The 15,190-nt window shown below is 50.4% G+C and overlaps 1 protein-coding gene and 1 pseudogene across 1 annotated transcript in view; both read right to left on the bottom strand.

Moving 5' to 3' along the window:
- The window catches only part of GFOD1 (Gfo/Idh/MocA-like oxidoreductase domain containing 1), a 100,311-nt gene extending 95,510 nt beyond the window's left edge, over positions 1-4,801 (bottom strand). The window contains exon 1 of the mRNA XM_065913284.1: positions 3,853-4,801. Within this exon, the coding sequence (XP_065769356.1) occupies positions 3,853-4,105 (253 nt within the window). The 5' untranslated portion in view covers positions 4,106-4,801. The remainder of the gene's footprint in view (positions 1-3,852) is intronic.
- Positions 4,802-14,569: 9,768 nt separating this feature from the next.
- On the bottom strand, positions 14,570-14,859 carry LOC136151882 (small nuclear ribonucleoprotein G pseudogene; annotated as a pseudogene).
- Positions 14,860-15,190: the final 331 nt, after the last annotated feature.

Genomic DNA, 15,190 nt, shown 5'->3' with positions numbered 1-15,190 from the left:
CGAGGCAGAAGGGAGTTCCTGACAGCGGTGTGGACACAGGAACAAAAGAGGGTCTTTCCAGGAAACACCTACAGTTTGATTTAGCTGCAGGGCGTGGGATTCTAGAACCACCAGCAGGACATGAGGCTGGACAGAGGCGAGGTCTTGCCTTCTGTGCTAAGAAGTTGGGGCTTTTCCTAGAAGTGATGAAAGCGGGGAGCAGTAACAGGAGCAGGTTTGCAACTCTTCGAGGTAATTCCAGCAGCAGCGTGGAAGGTGGACAGAGGCAGGGGTGGAGGTGGGCAGACTGGAGCCTAATTCAGATGAGATAAGGGCCTAGTTCCTTCTACAGGGGAAGCAATGACGTAGATGAAGGAACAGACGTGAGAACAGTGGGGAGTTGGCATCAACCAGATTTAGGAACTGATTCCATCAGAGGGGTAGACACACATAAAGGATAACGCCAACCATCTCAACTGGGCTGCCACTCTCTGGGAAGGAAGTGAGGCAAAGGAGCAAATTTAGGGGATGGGAGAGGAAGGAATGACTTTTTTCGGGGAGGTGGGGGAAGCATAGTGGTAGGTTCACATCTCTAGCTGTATGTCCTTGAGAAATTCGACTCCAGCCTCAACTGTGAAATAGGGCAAATAGTTATCCTAGAGGATTATTTTAGTCATGAAATGAAACATGTCATAGACAGCACCTACCCCATTGCACATAGTAGGCATGTGACAAGAGGCAGCCCCAGACTCTCTAGAAATTATACATTGTAGAAAAATGTCTCCAACAGAGAAACGCTAAGTTCGCTAAGGTAGGGATTTCAGGCCAGTTTTTGGAAATCAGTGGAGGATGCTGTGGTTCAGCCGATGGCAAGCTCTGTGTCTCCATCCTGGCCACCGCCCCTCACCTCTGACCAGTGAGGATGGAGGGCACAGATCTCTCGCCATTGCTGGGCAAGCAACTCCAAGAAGGACAAGAGGAGGAGGCCAGGACCAACCAAGCTTGGCTTGTTTCAATTCCAGGCAAACACTAATATCTACAAACCCTCAATGGCCAGGCCAGCCCCATAACTGTTCAGGGTTTTTCACTTCCTGTGCTGCATGCGTTCAACCTCCAACTGTGACAGCACAGCAACCCGAGATGGCCAACCCACCGGGCACGTGCAGGTACAATGGAAAGAAGAGTCAAGTCTAGCGATTTTCCAGTGAAGATGAAGCCTCGAATGAGCCCAAGTCCAACCATCTCTAAGTCCAGAGCCTCCCCACTGCCTACAATCAAAAGCAGGTGGTCTGATGACCTGTGAAATCAGGAATTTTAAATAAGTTAAATGGCCAAGACTTACCATGAAAATAGGAACAAACCCCCATTCCTTAGGCATGATTAAACCAAGTCTATTTCTTTCGCCTCTGACACTTCATTCTGAAAAGGTAACCCATCTCTGTCTTGTCAAGGAAAAAAAATCACAGGGATCTTTAAAAATAAGATCAGAAGAAGTATCCAGAAATGTATCATTTGTGCCACTTCTCTCAAAGCCAGAAAACCGGAACATCCCTGTTCCCCAAACGGCCACCCTCTAGGAGCCACGTTCTGCAGCTGCTCTGTGGGCCTGACCTTCAGGGCTGGGCTGCCATGGGGTGGGAGGGCAGGGGGACGGTGTCACAATAAGGTCTTTCTGATGTGATCAGTCATAAGCCCTTGAGCAGAGACAGGGCTCAAGACGGATCTGTTTTATATGCATTGCCCTTACAGATTTAAGCTATAAGACAGTTATCATCTATTGAATACCCACAGCTTCATCGTGAGCACAGAGGCTAGCTACCCAACATATATATTAGATCAAACAGAAAAGAAATATTGGCCAGAACCCAATGACATTCCATTCAAAACCAAAGATACCAGGCAACAAGGATTAGAAGCTTAATAAAACTGACAGCCGTGGACAGCCTCCTAAGATATCCTATCAGACGTCCCATCTGAGTCAACAACAGAATGGCCCGATAAAAGCGGTTTTCTAGGAAGAGCATGTTCTACATCTGATCATAGTTCTGGAAAGATAGAATTAAAATATATTACATGTCACCAACCCTAAATCCATGCCTGTTTTTAAAAATAAAACATTCTTTCCAAGATTGCATAAATTCCCATTGGTCTCTGGGTGCTGCCTCAGCTCCTTCCCAGGGCTGCTCCTCCAACTCTTCCCCAACGTGGTGTCCTGAACCCTAAGCTGTGTCTCTTTCCTGGCCAACAAACATTCCAACTTTCAAGGGTGGGCAATGACATTTTCTCAGGCCCTAAGGAGCGAGCAGAGTCAGACACGACTGAACAACAACAAAGGAATGAGCAACAATTCAGGTTCATATAAGAACTGCTGATAGACAACAAAACGTGCACTTCTTCCTCTGGGCATGGCAGGGACTCTGATTCTCCGCTCGGAGATGGTCCAGTCTGCCTGGATTAGGTTGGGGAAACCGGCAGTGATGGCTGTTAAGCTCATCCCCAACCTGCCTGTCTCCAGGCCCGGGAACTACTCTTGTCAGGAATTGAGGAGGGACCATTATGGCAACCCACTCCAGTAATATTGCCTGGAAAATCCCATGGATGGAGGAGCCTGGTAGACTACAGCCTATGGGGTCGCAAAGAGTCAGACAGGACTGAGCGACTTCACTTTCACTTTCTTTCATTGCATGTTTCCACGTGACACGGGCAACCTCTGGAACTACTGCATTCATCCCCAAATTACCAAGCCTTTACTGTTGAGTCCCTAAGTCCTGTCCGACTCTTTTGCCATCCTGATGCGAAGAACTGACTGACTAGAAAAGACCCTGATGCTGGGAAAGATTGAAGGCAGGAGAAGAAGGGGACAACAGAGGATGAGATGGTTGGATGGCAGCACCGACTGGATGGATGTGAGTCTGAGCAAGCTCGGGGAGTTGGTGATGGACAGGGAGGCCTGGCGTGCTGCAGGCCATGGGGTCGCAAAGAGACGGACACGACTGAGCTGAACTGACTGCATCCTACCAGGTTCCTCTGTCCAAAGGATTTTCCAGGCAAGAATACTGGAGTGGGGTGCCATTTCCTCCTCCATCGAACTCAAGTCTCCTGCATAGGCAGGTGGATTCCCTACCACTGAGCCACCTGGGAAGCCCTAAACCCTAAGATCCTACTCCAAAACTGCGCGGAACTCAGCTATTGGGCAGCAGCACCACAAAGTTAAGTCTTTCTGGTTTTATCAAGTAACTGCCAGACGTCCTGAAAGGTACGCGCCCCACCCCCATCCCACCACTCCCACCATCCTAGCAAAGAGGAAATAATTCTGATTGTCACATCTCTAATCTCCCTCTAAACTAACAACTCTGCAGGAAGAAACAAACTATCCTAGCAGGGCTCCACAGCTGCTGACAGTCATGTAATCTATTGCCCGCAGGAAAACCCGAGACACGTGTGCGGCCCTTTATTCAGGCGTTCCTGGGCGCGCACCCGCCTCTCGCAGGCGCGCACGCACACACAGACATTCGGGCGCTACACACACAGCTGGCGACTTAGTTTTGTCTTCCTGCGAGCGGCTCATCCCCAGTCCTAAGCATTTCCTCCGCCTGATCGCCTTCCCCGGAACCCGCGCCTCCTCCAGCCTCCGCGCCGCGCACGTGGGAAAGCGCGCCCGAGTGGTGCCAGAAGGGAGGAGGGAAGCGTAGGTGTGGGGAAGGCCAGGGATGACGGAGGCGAAAGCTCCGAGTGGGATGTGGGATCTCGGGACCCCGGGGGCGCCGTAGGTGCCTCGTAAGCTTCCGGGATGAAGAGGGGGCGAGGGGGAGAAAAGGAGCAGGGGAGGGAAGGCGAGAAGAGGCTGGAGGGAGGTGGGGAGGGGTCGCTCACCCAGAGTCTTGACGGCAATCTGCCTGGTGAGGGGCGGCGGAAGGTTGATGCACACCAGGTCCACGTCCTGATGCAGCAGCACTTCGTCAATGCGGCTGGTGTAGAAGGGGACGCTCATCTCCTTGGCCAGCTCCTCCGCTTCCTCCTGCGTGCGGCCCCACAGCGCCTTCACCGCGAAGCCCTCGTCTTTCAGCAGCGGGATGATGACACGGGCCGTGAGGCTAGTGCCGAACACGCCTACCCCGGGAAGCATGGCTGCTCCGATCCGCCTGGTTCGGCGTTAGCTCGGGATCTCCGCTCGAACACGCGCGCGCACACCACACACACACACACACACACCCCTCTAGACAGTCTGGCACCCGGCTCGCCGCGGTGCGCCAGCCACCATGCACCGGGCAGGGCGCCCGGGTGCCCAAGAACGCACGGAGCTGCGTCTCAGCACGGTGACCGCTGCAGTGTCCGCCACGCGAGGCTCCCGTCCTTCCCGGAGGAGGCGGCAGGGACCCCGCCGGGGTGCCCGAGGCCCCGAGGCACCGCGGAACCTGGGCTCAGGCAGCTCCCCAGCGGCAGCGCGGGCCGGCTGCGTGCGCCCCGCCGAGGTCGCTCCATGGCCGGCTCATCCCCGCGCGCCCGCGCCGCCGCAACCGGGACCGTCTCTCTCCCCCGCGCGCGTCGTTTACCGCAGCCGGAGAGTCGCACGCACAAGCCTCGAGCGGACCGGCCAGGCTGCGGGCGCGTGGGGGTTCCAATCCTCGCCGCCCGCTGCTCCAAAGGAAATAGCCACCGGGAGGCCGGCTAAGCAGGAGGCTCGGAGGGCGCAGGGCGCGGATGCGGAACGGCAGAGCGGCGGCGGCCACGACCCGGCGCCAGCCTTCTCACGCTGCTGCCATGTTCGCTCGCCGGGCGGCCGGGGCCGGGCTCCGGGCTCCCGGCTCCCGCGGGCGCGAGGGCGGAGTTGGTGAGTTTGGCTGTCAGCGGCCGGGGGAGGCGGGGCCCCGGGGGTGCCTGCCCCGCCCCCGCCGCAGCGCCGCTCGCCATTGGCCGCCGCGCGCCGCCCCCGCCCCCGCGCCTCCGGGGCCCCTGGTGCGCGCTGCGCCCGGGCCGGCACCCGCGCGGCTCCTCCCCGGCCCCGCCTCGCCCGCCTCCTGCCTCGCTCATCTCCCCTTTCTTCGCCCTCCGCCACCTCCTTCATCCGATCCTCGCCTCTTCCCAAACCCCGCCCCGAACAAGCCAAAATAAGTGTATCGAGGCAGGGCGCGCCCCATCAGGCTGGTCGTAGGTGCCTTGGAAGAGAACAGAGGGCGCCAGGGCCCCCGGGGGAGGCCAGGGGAGGCGGCCAGGTGTGAGCAGCGAGTCACCACCTCCGCTCCGGGAACCACGCTGGACAAGCTCTCCTCGCATTCTCCCTTAATCCCCACACCAACCATAAGGTTATAGGGAAACCCATAAAACCGACGAGTCCTGAGAAGAATCAGGGACTCGCTCAAGGTTGCACAACAGGTAAACCACAGGCCTGGGGTTGGAATCCGGCTCCGGAGCTTGGGCGGCGAGCCGGGGGCGTTCTCCTCTCCAAGAGGGCCTCTGATCGTGCGCCACCCTCTCCGGGCCGCGCACGCAAGGTCCAGCCACCTGCCTCCCAGACAGTCTCGTCTTAATAAGTTCTGCTTCCCCGGGGGGCCCGCGGCCCGCCGTGGAGAAGGGTCCCCGAAACGGCTGCGGCACGTGTGCGTCGCGTCTGGGTTTGGAGACAAAAGGGGGTCGCTCGGCCAGAGGCCTCGCCAGCCTCTCACCTCGCGCTTTGGCTCCCTCGCCATCAGTTTCCGGGCCCTCCACTCGCTTGTCCCCCCACCTCAACCCTAGCTGCCTCCCCAAGCCCTCGTGGAATAGCCGTGGCGGGCAGGCCGAGGCTGGCCCCGAGCCCCAGGAGCGGTGGGGACCCTGCGCGCGTATGGTTTCCCTGCCCTATCCTCGACACCCCTCACGCGGCCTGCCTGGCTCGCAGTAAGTGCTCCATAAACATTTGGTAAATGAATGAATGAATGCTCACTGAATGCCCGCTTTGCGCCCACCTGGTGCTGGGAGGGTTGACTCAAGCTGAAAGGCATGGGACCTGGCCTCTAGTTCAAAGTCTTTGGAAAGGTCGGGCATCCTGTCAATTTCGTCTTCAGCACTCAACCGGGCACAGGGTCCGCCTGAACGCATGAGTGAAAAGCATAATACTCGGAAGCTTTAAAAACAGCTTGTAGCAACTGGCGATGAGGCCGGGCGCCGTGGAGAAAGCAAGATACCAAAAAAAAAAAAAAAAGGCTGACCTCAGGGCATTAGAAGAAATGCACGCAGGACTCAGGGCTGGGGCGGCTGAGAAGAAAGCGATGTGGCCATCGATACGGTCAGGCTTCTTGAGAGCAGGTTTTCCAAGAACTGAGGCGGGAATGCCCACAGCGGGCAGGGGAACAAGCACTGAGGTTAGACGGGAGGCAGAGTGAGTGACCTGGCAGCTCAGTACCCAGAGGCCAGGCCACTCACCAAAGATGGCACCACTCACAGGGAACAGGGGACGCCGGGCTTGGCATTGCGGCTGGAGATAGAACGGAAGCACCCCGGGTTGGCGCCTGGCTGTGCTATTAACTAGCTCCGAAGCAAATGACTTCACCTCTCTGGGCCAGATTCATCTGTAAAATGGGAGTAATCATGGTGTAGACTGCTAAGAATTTGGGAGGATTATATGAGCTAGTTTTATAAAGTCCTTAGAATTTTGCCTGGCACATAATAAGTGCTACATAAATGTTAAATAAATGTGGAGAGAGTGGGTCTTTTATCAACATCATTCCTTGTTGCTAGTACATGAGCAGTAACATCTAGCCAATAAAAAAGAGTTGTGATTCTGTTCTTTTAAAGGGAAGTCTCTCCCTAGCTGCCGTGTGAATAAAAATAAACCTTCCATCTACATGATATGCAAAGAAAATGATCACATTTGATTCTCATAAGAAACGTGTAAAATAAACACGACCCCCATTTCACAGAAGAGAAAACTGAATCCTGGCAGCAACTCAAGCTGACGGTCTAAAACAGAAGGCTTCGTTTCCAACCCACCTCCCAAACTATTGCTCCTTCAATTATCCCCATCTCGACAAATGGCACTGCCAGCCCACCAGTTGGCCAAAAGCCTTGGAACCATCAGGACTCCTCTGACACGCTCTGCAGCCAAGCATCAGATCTGTCTGCCCTTCTTGCGAGCACTTCTTCTAGAGCCTGACCACACCTCTGTCGTTGAGGGGAACCCGATTCCTCCTCCTCATCACCTCCTAGACCATGCCATCTGCCTCCTCAATGCTCTACCTGCTTCCACTCTCGCTCCTCATAGCCTATATGCTCCACTCAGCAGCCAGAGTGATCTTTTAAAAGATGAGTCACATAGTATCCCACCAGGTTTGACATCTCCCAAGGCCTCAGGATGGGCTGAAAAGCTCTACCTGACTCATCCCCCACCCCACCCCCATCTCGTCTGTCTCCTCCCAGTTTCTGCCCCACACCCTACACCCTAGCACACTGGCTGCCTCACCACGCACTCCACAGACAGCCTGTCCTCTGCCCCGAAGCCTCTGAACTCCCCGTTCCTCTGCCTACTCGCACCCCCCACTCCCCCACGTATCCGTGTTGCCTACTCACTGACTTGACCCAAGCCTCTGCTCAGACCTCCCTTCCTCAGCCGCCTTGCCTTACCATCCTATCTGAGGTGACCTCTGTCACCTTTCATCCCTTTGTCTGGCTGTATTTTACTTTATAGCTCCTCTCACCATCTCGCATTGTATTAGATCCCTGTTTATCTGTTTATCATCCATTTGTCTCAATAGACTATTAAACTCACTGAGATTAGAAGCTTGTGTGTCTTGTTCATTGCTGAATCCCCCAGTGCCTAAAATTTGTATCTGACCCCTGCTGGACCGTGTGTATTTGTTGGACAAGTGTTGACACATGGTTCTTCTAATAACCATGTACTATGATGAGGATTGTGTAAGTTCGTATTTATAAACCCTTTAGAACTGTGCCAAGTGCCATGTGCGAGGATGGTTCAGGCCCTGGAGAAGTAAGGCCGAGGACCATGATGCTCCCGCCCCTGGTGGCCTGTTGATTGGGAACATGAATCACAGGGAAATACAGCCCCCCGGGCCAAGGTAGGGGCCTGCAGAGGATAACTTGGGAGCAGAGAAGGGCTTTGAAATCAGATTGGGAAGCCTTGGAAGACTTACAGAGAGGGGAGTGCGCTGGACCCAGACTTTGAAAGACTTGCTGGAGTTAGCTAGAAGAAAGAGGGGAGGAGATTCCAGAGAGAGGGAGGTGGAAAACAAGCTATTTGGGAGGGTGTGCAGAGGAGGCCAAGAAGTGATGGGGACCCATTGAAAAGCTTCAAGCAGACAGTACTCAGTCAGATTGCGTTGGAGATCCGTTGCTTGAGGCTCTGTGGTGGAGGGTGGATGGTACTCATCACAGCCCCGCAAGGAGACCACTGCAGTCATCAGAGAGTGAAGGGAGGAGACCGAATGAAGGCAGCAGGCGGGGGACTGGAGATGCGGGCGCAGGCGCCTGCGGTAAAACCGGGCACTCTGTGCCATTGATGTTTAGTCGCTAAGTCGCGTCTGACTCTCTGTGACCCCGTGGACTGCAGCCCGCCCGGCTCCTCTGTCCACGGGATTTCCCAGGCAAGAACACTGCTGTGGGTTGCCGTTTCCTTAGGGAATGAAATCTCCGGGGCCTCCTTGCTAACTGGATGCGGAAGGAAGTGAGAACCAGTTGGGGCAACTTCCTGTCCTGGGAGAGTGGAGAAGCTGGGCGGACGCTTGTTTCTCACCAGCTCGGCAGGTCTTGCTTGATCCGTACTGAGCTGGGAGGGTCACACATCGATTCTGAGCTTCTGATAACACAGACCTTTGACCTTTGAACCACCGTGCTTATACCCATGATACCCTCCAAAACATCTTCTGGCTATTCCATATCTGCTTGCAAAAGCCCCTCTCACCTCGATCCTGAATCCCAACACAACCTGACATTTTAAAATAGTTCTGAAAATAGGGCTAGGATTTTCTTCCCCCTCAATCCATGGATTAACTGCCAACCTCTACTGTTTGCATTTGGGTGAAGATTTGAGGCCCATTTTAATTTCAGATAATTGTCATGTGATTCCAAACAGAGCATCCTAAACCTTCTTTTAGAAATAAAAATAGAAAGGATTTATTCTTTTTTCACAGCCCTCGCATGATTATGAAATGGAATTTTTCTCGTATTAGTTTAGTTTTAATGATAATTTTAAATAGTTTTTGTTATAAAAGTCACTTACAAACATTACAGAAATTTCAGAAAACAAGATGACTTCCACCTTAATCTCTCTGCCCTTACATAGCTCCTGTAAATAATTTGGTTTATTTACTTCCACAATTTTGGAAATATCTTGATGACAAAGAGAAAGTCTTGCTATCTAAATCTGTTTATTTCTCTGATACAAAGTAGAAACAGGCTTTGGTTATTTTTAGCTGAGTTATCCATAAATACTCAATATCCTTATGAATCTTAGTATTTGTGGAATGAAATGCTTTTGCACTTTGTGGAAATAGAGCTTTGCCAAGTTGAAAAACTAGCATAGTTATGACTGCCAACAATTCTAGAGCAATTCTAAACAGTTCTAATATGTATCATGCCCAAAGTTATGCCCAAACTTATTTTCATTAGTAATACTAACTCTTTTAAAATGCCTATTCATCATTATACTTTCAGTTCAGGGGAGGGAGAACTGTTGCTGTTTTAAATATTTATTTTTATTCATTTGGCTGTGCCAGGTCTTAGCTGCGGCATGCGAGATCTAGTGCCCTGACCACGGATCAAATCCAGGCCTCCTGCTTCGGAAGCAGAGAATCTGAGCCACTGGACCACCAGGAAGTCCTGGTGTTATTGTTAGTGTTATTGTTAATAGCTACCGTTTATTGGGTGTTTGTTATATATGAGGCATAAACTAAGCATGCTGTATGCATTTACTCCTCAAGGCTTTATCAGATAAGTAAAATTATCCCCATTATTACAAATAAAGAAACCGCTACATAAAAAAGTAATGTGCCTGAGTGTGGTCATAAAGGCAATCATTTGACTAAAACCCCCTGATTCTAAAATCATGGCATTGGAACCTCTGAGCCTAGGTGGGCTGTAACTACGGTTAAATACAACAGTCTCTATTTTGCCCCAACAATGGGGCCCTTGGGCCTCTAGAGAAGATAGCGATGTCTTTCTTCCGTTCCCCTGAAAGACAGCCAGTGACCCCCGGAGAAGGGCTTCGCTAGCGCTGCCATCCAGACCAGGAGAGAGGTGCCCGGTGGCCCTGCTGCTCCTGGGGAGCAGGGCAGGGACAGGACTGTCCACCCCAGGATGCCCACAGTCCCCTCCTAACAGGACTGACTCTCCCCCTCTTCTTTAAAAAATTATTTGTTTATTTATTTCTGTTTCTCTTTGGCCGTGCTGGGTCTTCATTGCTGCCAGGGCTTTTCTCTCGTTGCGGCAGGCAGGGGCTCCCTGTTAGCCGCGCGGCACGGGCTTCTCTTATTGCAGAGCTCGGGCTCTAGGGCGCAGGGGCTCAGTAGCTGCGGTTCCCGGGCTCGAGAGCACAGGCTCAATGGTTGTGGTGCACCAGTCCAGTTGCCCTGAGGCCTGTGGGATTCTCCCGGATCAGGGATCGAACCCATGTCTCCTGAAATGGCAGGTGAATTCTTTACTGCTGAGTCACCAGGACCAGGTGGCTCAGTGGTAAAGAATCCACCTGCAAAGCAGGAGATTTGGGTTCGATCCCTGGGTCCGGAAGATCCCCTGGAGAAGGAAATGGCAACCCACTCCAGTATTCTTGCCTGGGAAATCCCATGGACAGAGGAGCCTGGCGGGCTACAGTCTGTGGGGTTGCAAAAGAGTCAACCACTTAGCGACTAACAATAGCACCAGGAAAGCCCAAACCTCCCCCTCTTGACACCTCTGATCTATAAAGTAATCAGAGAAAGAAAAGAAAGGCCTTGCTCAGTTGCATCCGACTCTTTGCCGCCCCGTGGACTGCAGCCCACCGGCGTCCTCTGTCCATGGGATTTCCCAGGCAAGAATATTGGATTGGGGTGCCATTTCCTGCTCCAGGGGATTTTCCTGAACTAGGATCGAACGAACCCGTATTTCCTATGTCTCCTGAATTGCAGGTGAATTCTTTACCACCGAGCCTTTGGGGAAGCCCGATTTCCAACACTGCTGTGCTTAATTCCATCCATCTACGTACACAGTCTTCTGGAGTTTGCCTTCTTGACCACAACGTGACTCTCCTGCCTGGAATATAAGCTCTTTGGGTCCAGGGCTCTCGTTGGTCTCATCCATTGCTATATTTTCATGACGTAAAACAGTACTTGGTACCTTACTGATACATAAGAAATTTTTGTTGAGTGAATAGATTAACCACATAGATAGTAAAATATTCTTATATCATATAGTGGCATGGAAAAAACAATTATAGCACAATGTTATGTTTAAAAGCCAAAACAATATTGCATACATAGTAGCACTGCAAATATATATATTTTTTTCATCTTCACTGGGGTAAAATATACATAAAATTTTCCATTTCTATCATCAAGTATACAATTCAATGGAATTAAATACATTCAGATTGATGTGCATTCAACTACATATTTTTAAGAAGACATCACCTATGAAGTGAAAAGAAATCTGCTACTTTCTACTGTCTATTTTAAATGTAAGGAAAAAAGGAAAATACAAAGAAAAGAAAAATATTTAAACATTTCAATGACCTAACAGGTCTGGCCCCATGCTCAGAAATGTCTTTCACCTCCAGGTTCAACTCTGAGTAAATGAACTAACTCATTGAGGGAAGAAGCCTGAAAAGTGAGTGAAAGTGACTAAATGTGTCTAATTAGCTACAAGTGCTCTGAAATACCAAAAAGCATAGTTGACTGAATTAGGTGATTAAACAACAGATTTCTTATTTTTGTCTCTCACCACGGCAAGAGAAGCTCAGGTACCCCTTAAAGCACCACCAACAAATCTGTGTCTCTTGGAGGGTGGAAATGGCTTTCAAGTAATGCCCAGGGACCTAGGCATCACAAGGTTAAGGGGGAAATACAGAACTTTTCTTCTTGATGTGTAAAAACCCTCAGGGCCCTTTGCTTCTTCACACCTATGATTTCTCTGGAATAATGCCCTTCTGTGTAACTTTCTGCTCTCTTAGTCAACAGAGAAAGCATGGGGGGCAGGTGGTGTAATTGCTCTGTAAATAAACAGAAAGAATGCAGGTTGCTTTTATCCGGACAAATCAATAAGTTCATAGGAAAACTGTTTATCATCCCAAATCATTAACACACTGCTTACATATGCAGATTAGCACACCAGAAAAATAACCCTTGTAACAGGTTGGCAGAAAGTAAATACTGTTGGGAAAAGGATGATGTAACCTTTGCAACTCAAATTTTAGCAAGAGTTTCTGGTTTAAAGGGTTAGCACATAAAACAATATATGCTCCATTTTAAAGAAGCCTCTCCTATTTATTTATTTTTTTTTTTAATTTTTACTTTTTGTTTGCATCACGCAACATGTGGGATCTTAGTTCCCTGACCAAGGATCGAACTCAAGCCCCCTGTTCTGGAAGTCTGGAGTCTTAACCACTGGAGCATAAGGGACATCCCTCTCTCTCCTATTTATTAATCAAAGAAAGTGAAAATTGCTCAGTGGTGTCTGACTCTTTGCAACCCCATGGACTGTATGTAGCCTGCCAGGCTCCTCTGTCCATGGAATTCTCCAGGCAATTCTACTGGAGTGGGGAAGCCCAAGAATACTGGAGTAGGTAACCTATCCCTTCTCCAGGGTATCTTCCCAACCCAGGAATCGAACCTGTGTTGCAGGCAGATTCTTTACGAGCTGGACTACAGGCAACATGGAGAAGGAAGTGGCAACCCACTCCCGTATACTTGCAGGAAAATCTCATGTAGCCTGGTGGGCTACAGTCCATGGGGTCACAAAGAATTGAATACAACTTAGCGACTGAGCAGAGAACCCCAAAACCAAGCCCTTGAGCTATACATATCTGGGCAGAGATTCCATAATGTAGACTCTGGCCCTGTAGTTATATGGTCTGAAGGGCTGGGAGACCCAGGCTTGTTCTTGGGTAGAGAGACACAGGGACAAAGTGTGGCCTCGGACAATCATGGCAGAAAGGACATGTCACGCAACTCAAGTACATGGGAGTGGAGAGAAACCAAGGCCATTCACTCACACAAGGATGACAGCAGAATTATTTAATATCTAGTATATCATAGGCACAAACCAATCCTCTTGTTTTGGAAATCACAAGAAAGCTGGGGTAGCAAGACTCATATCAGACAAAATAAACTTTAAAATAAAGACTATTACAAGAGACGAGGAAGGACACTACATAATAATCCAGGGATCAACCCAAGAATGCCATTAATATGTATATGAATGTGAAAGTGTTATTTGTTCAGTCGTGTCTGATTCTTTGCGACCCCATGGACTATTGCCCACCAGGCTCCTCTGTCCATGGAATTCTCCAGGTAAGAATATTGAAGAGGGTTGCCATTTCCTTCTCCAGGGGATCTTCCCCTCCTAGGACTCACACCCAGGTCTCCTGCACCGCAGGTGAATTCTTCACCATCTGAGCCACAAGAGAAGCCACTAGGGAACCATATATATGTGTGTGGTCCTCAGGTCCTAGTTCACCTTGTATGGACGGAATTTCCTCTTTTCTTGGGAGCCACATATTTTAATTTCAAATATCCTGTGACGATACCCAGGATTGTTAACCAAATTCTGGCTCCTTTATGAAATAAGACCTGTATTCACGCAAGTCATGATATGCTCCAGGACTCAAAAGGGCATCAGTGTTACAGGACCCGCCTCTGCAGGATTCGTCAACCAGTGACCGCTGAGCACCTAGACTGGAAGCAAGGGCCTGCCCAGAGGTGGCATTACCCTGTCACTCAAGAGGCTCCAGAAGTAGAGGCGCCAGTTTCACTGTTAATGAGTTGGCGTTCACCTGCTCAGGATTTCTTCCTTCTGTGGATAACTCTTATTTTCAGTTATTTTCCACTTGCAAAGGACTCTGCCTGGGCTGAGTGCCGAGCAGGTAACCTGCCTCTTCTTGCTTGCACTGCAGAAACATAAATGAGGTCGCATTTTTGTTGCATGTTGTCAAGAGAACTGGTAGAATAGTTCAGAGGAGCTGCTGAAGCCTCTTAGGACCTGTCCAACCCTGGGGAGAAACCACACACTAGAATGAAGACAGATACGCATCAAAGAGAAACCCCAGTGTTTATTTAGGACTCTCAGTAGCGATGTGAGTGTGGAACTTTTTCTTACCATGGCTGCGCTGGGTCTTCATTGCTATGCACAAGGGTTTTCTCTACTTGTGGAGAACGGGGGCTTCTGTCTAGTTGCGGCGCGTCAGCTTCTCATTTTGGTGGTTTCTCTTGTTTCGGAGCACAAGCTCCAGGCGTTCAGGCTTCATTACTTGCAACTCATGGGTTTAGTAGTTGTGGTGCACAGGCTTAGTTGCTCCAAGCCATGTGGGATGTTCCCAGACCAGGGATCGAACCCATATCCCTTGCACTGCAAAATGGGTTCTCTCTCTCTTTTTTTTTTTTTTTTTGACTATTTCAAAAGTACAAAAAAGTTCAGCAAGAAAATGTACACGACCCAGTTTTTTCTCATGGTAAAATGTGGAGAGGGGACACATGGAAGCAGCTGATTTCTCTGGAGAACACAACCATTGTTCATACTCATCCCAAGGCTTCGAACATGATGATACTATTTCCTCGTATTCACCATTCCACTATTGTTCTGTTGCCCACGAGTTGCCATCTCCACACATTCATCTATCACAAGATTCATAAAGGGGTCAAGTCCCTACAATATCCCTTGGACATGTCTGCCACTATTTAATTTCAATGATACCTTCTTGTCCATAAATTTCTTCGTCTTGGGAGGGTAAGCTATGCTCGTGATGTGTACCCAGCAAGCTCAAAGAAGCCTCCAAATGGAATTCGAGTCGTCCCTCTGAAAGGCAGACTCTTAACCACTGGCCCACCAGGGAAGCCTAAGAGGGGGACTTTGATGGCAACATCCAAGAGGGCAACTTGAGCATCATACTTTGGAAATAGAGGCTCAGGTAGAGCCCTAGGGAACGGAAAGAGGAGGTAAGAAATTTCTAAAGCCAGCTATCCCATGGACAAGTGGGCAGCAGGGTGACAAGATTAAGAAGCCTGCTCTTATGGCCTCTAATTCTCAGATCAGCTTC

Source organism: Muntiacus reevesi, chromosome 20 (assembly GCF_963930625.1).
Source record: "Muntiacus reevesi chromosome 20, mMunRee1.1, whole genome shotgun sequence".
NCBI lineage: Eukaryota > Metazoa > Chordata > Mammalia > Artiodactyla > Cervidae > Muntiacus > Muntiacus reevesi.
This window is presented reverse-complemented; position numbering and strand designations above follow the sequence as displayed.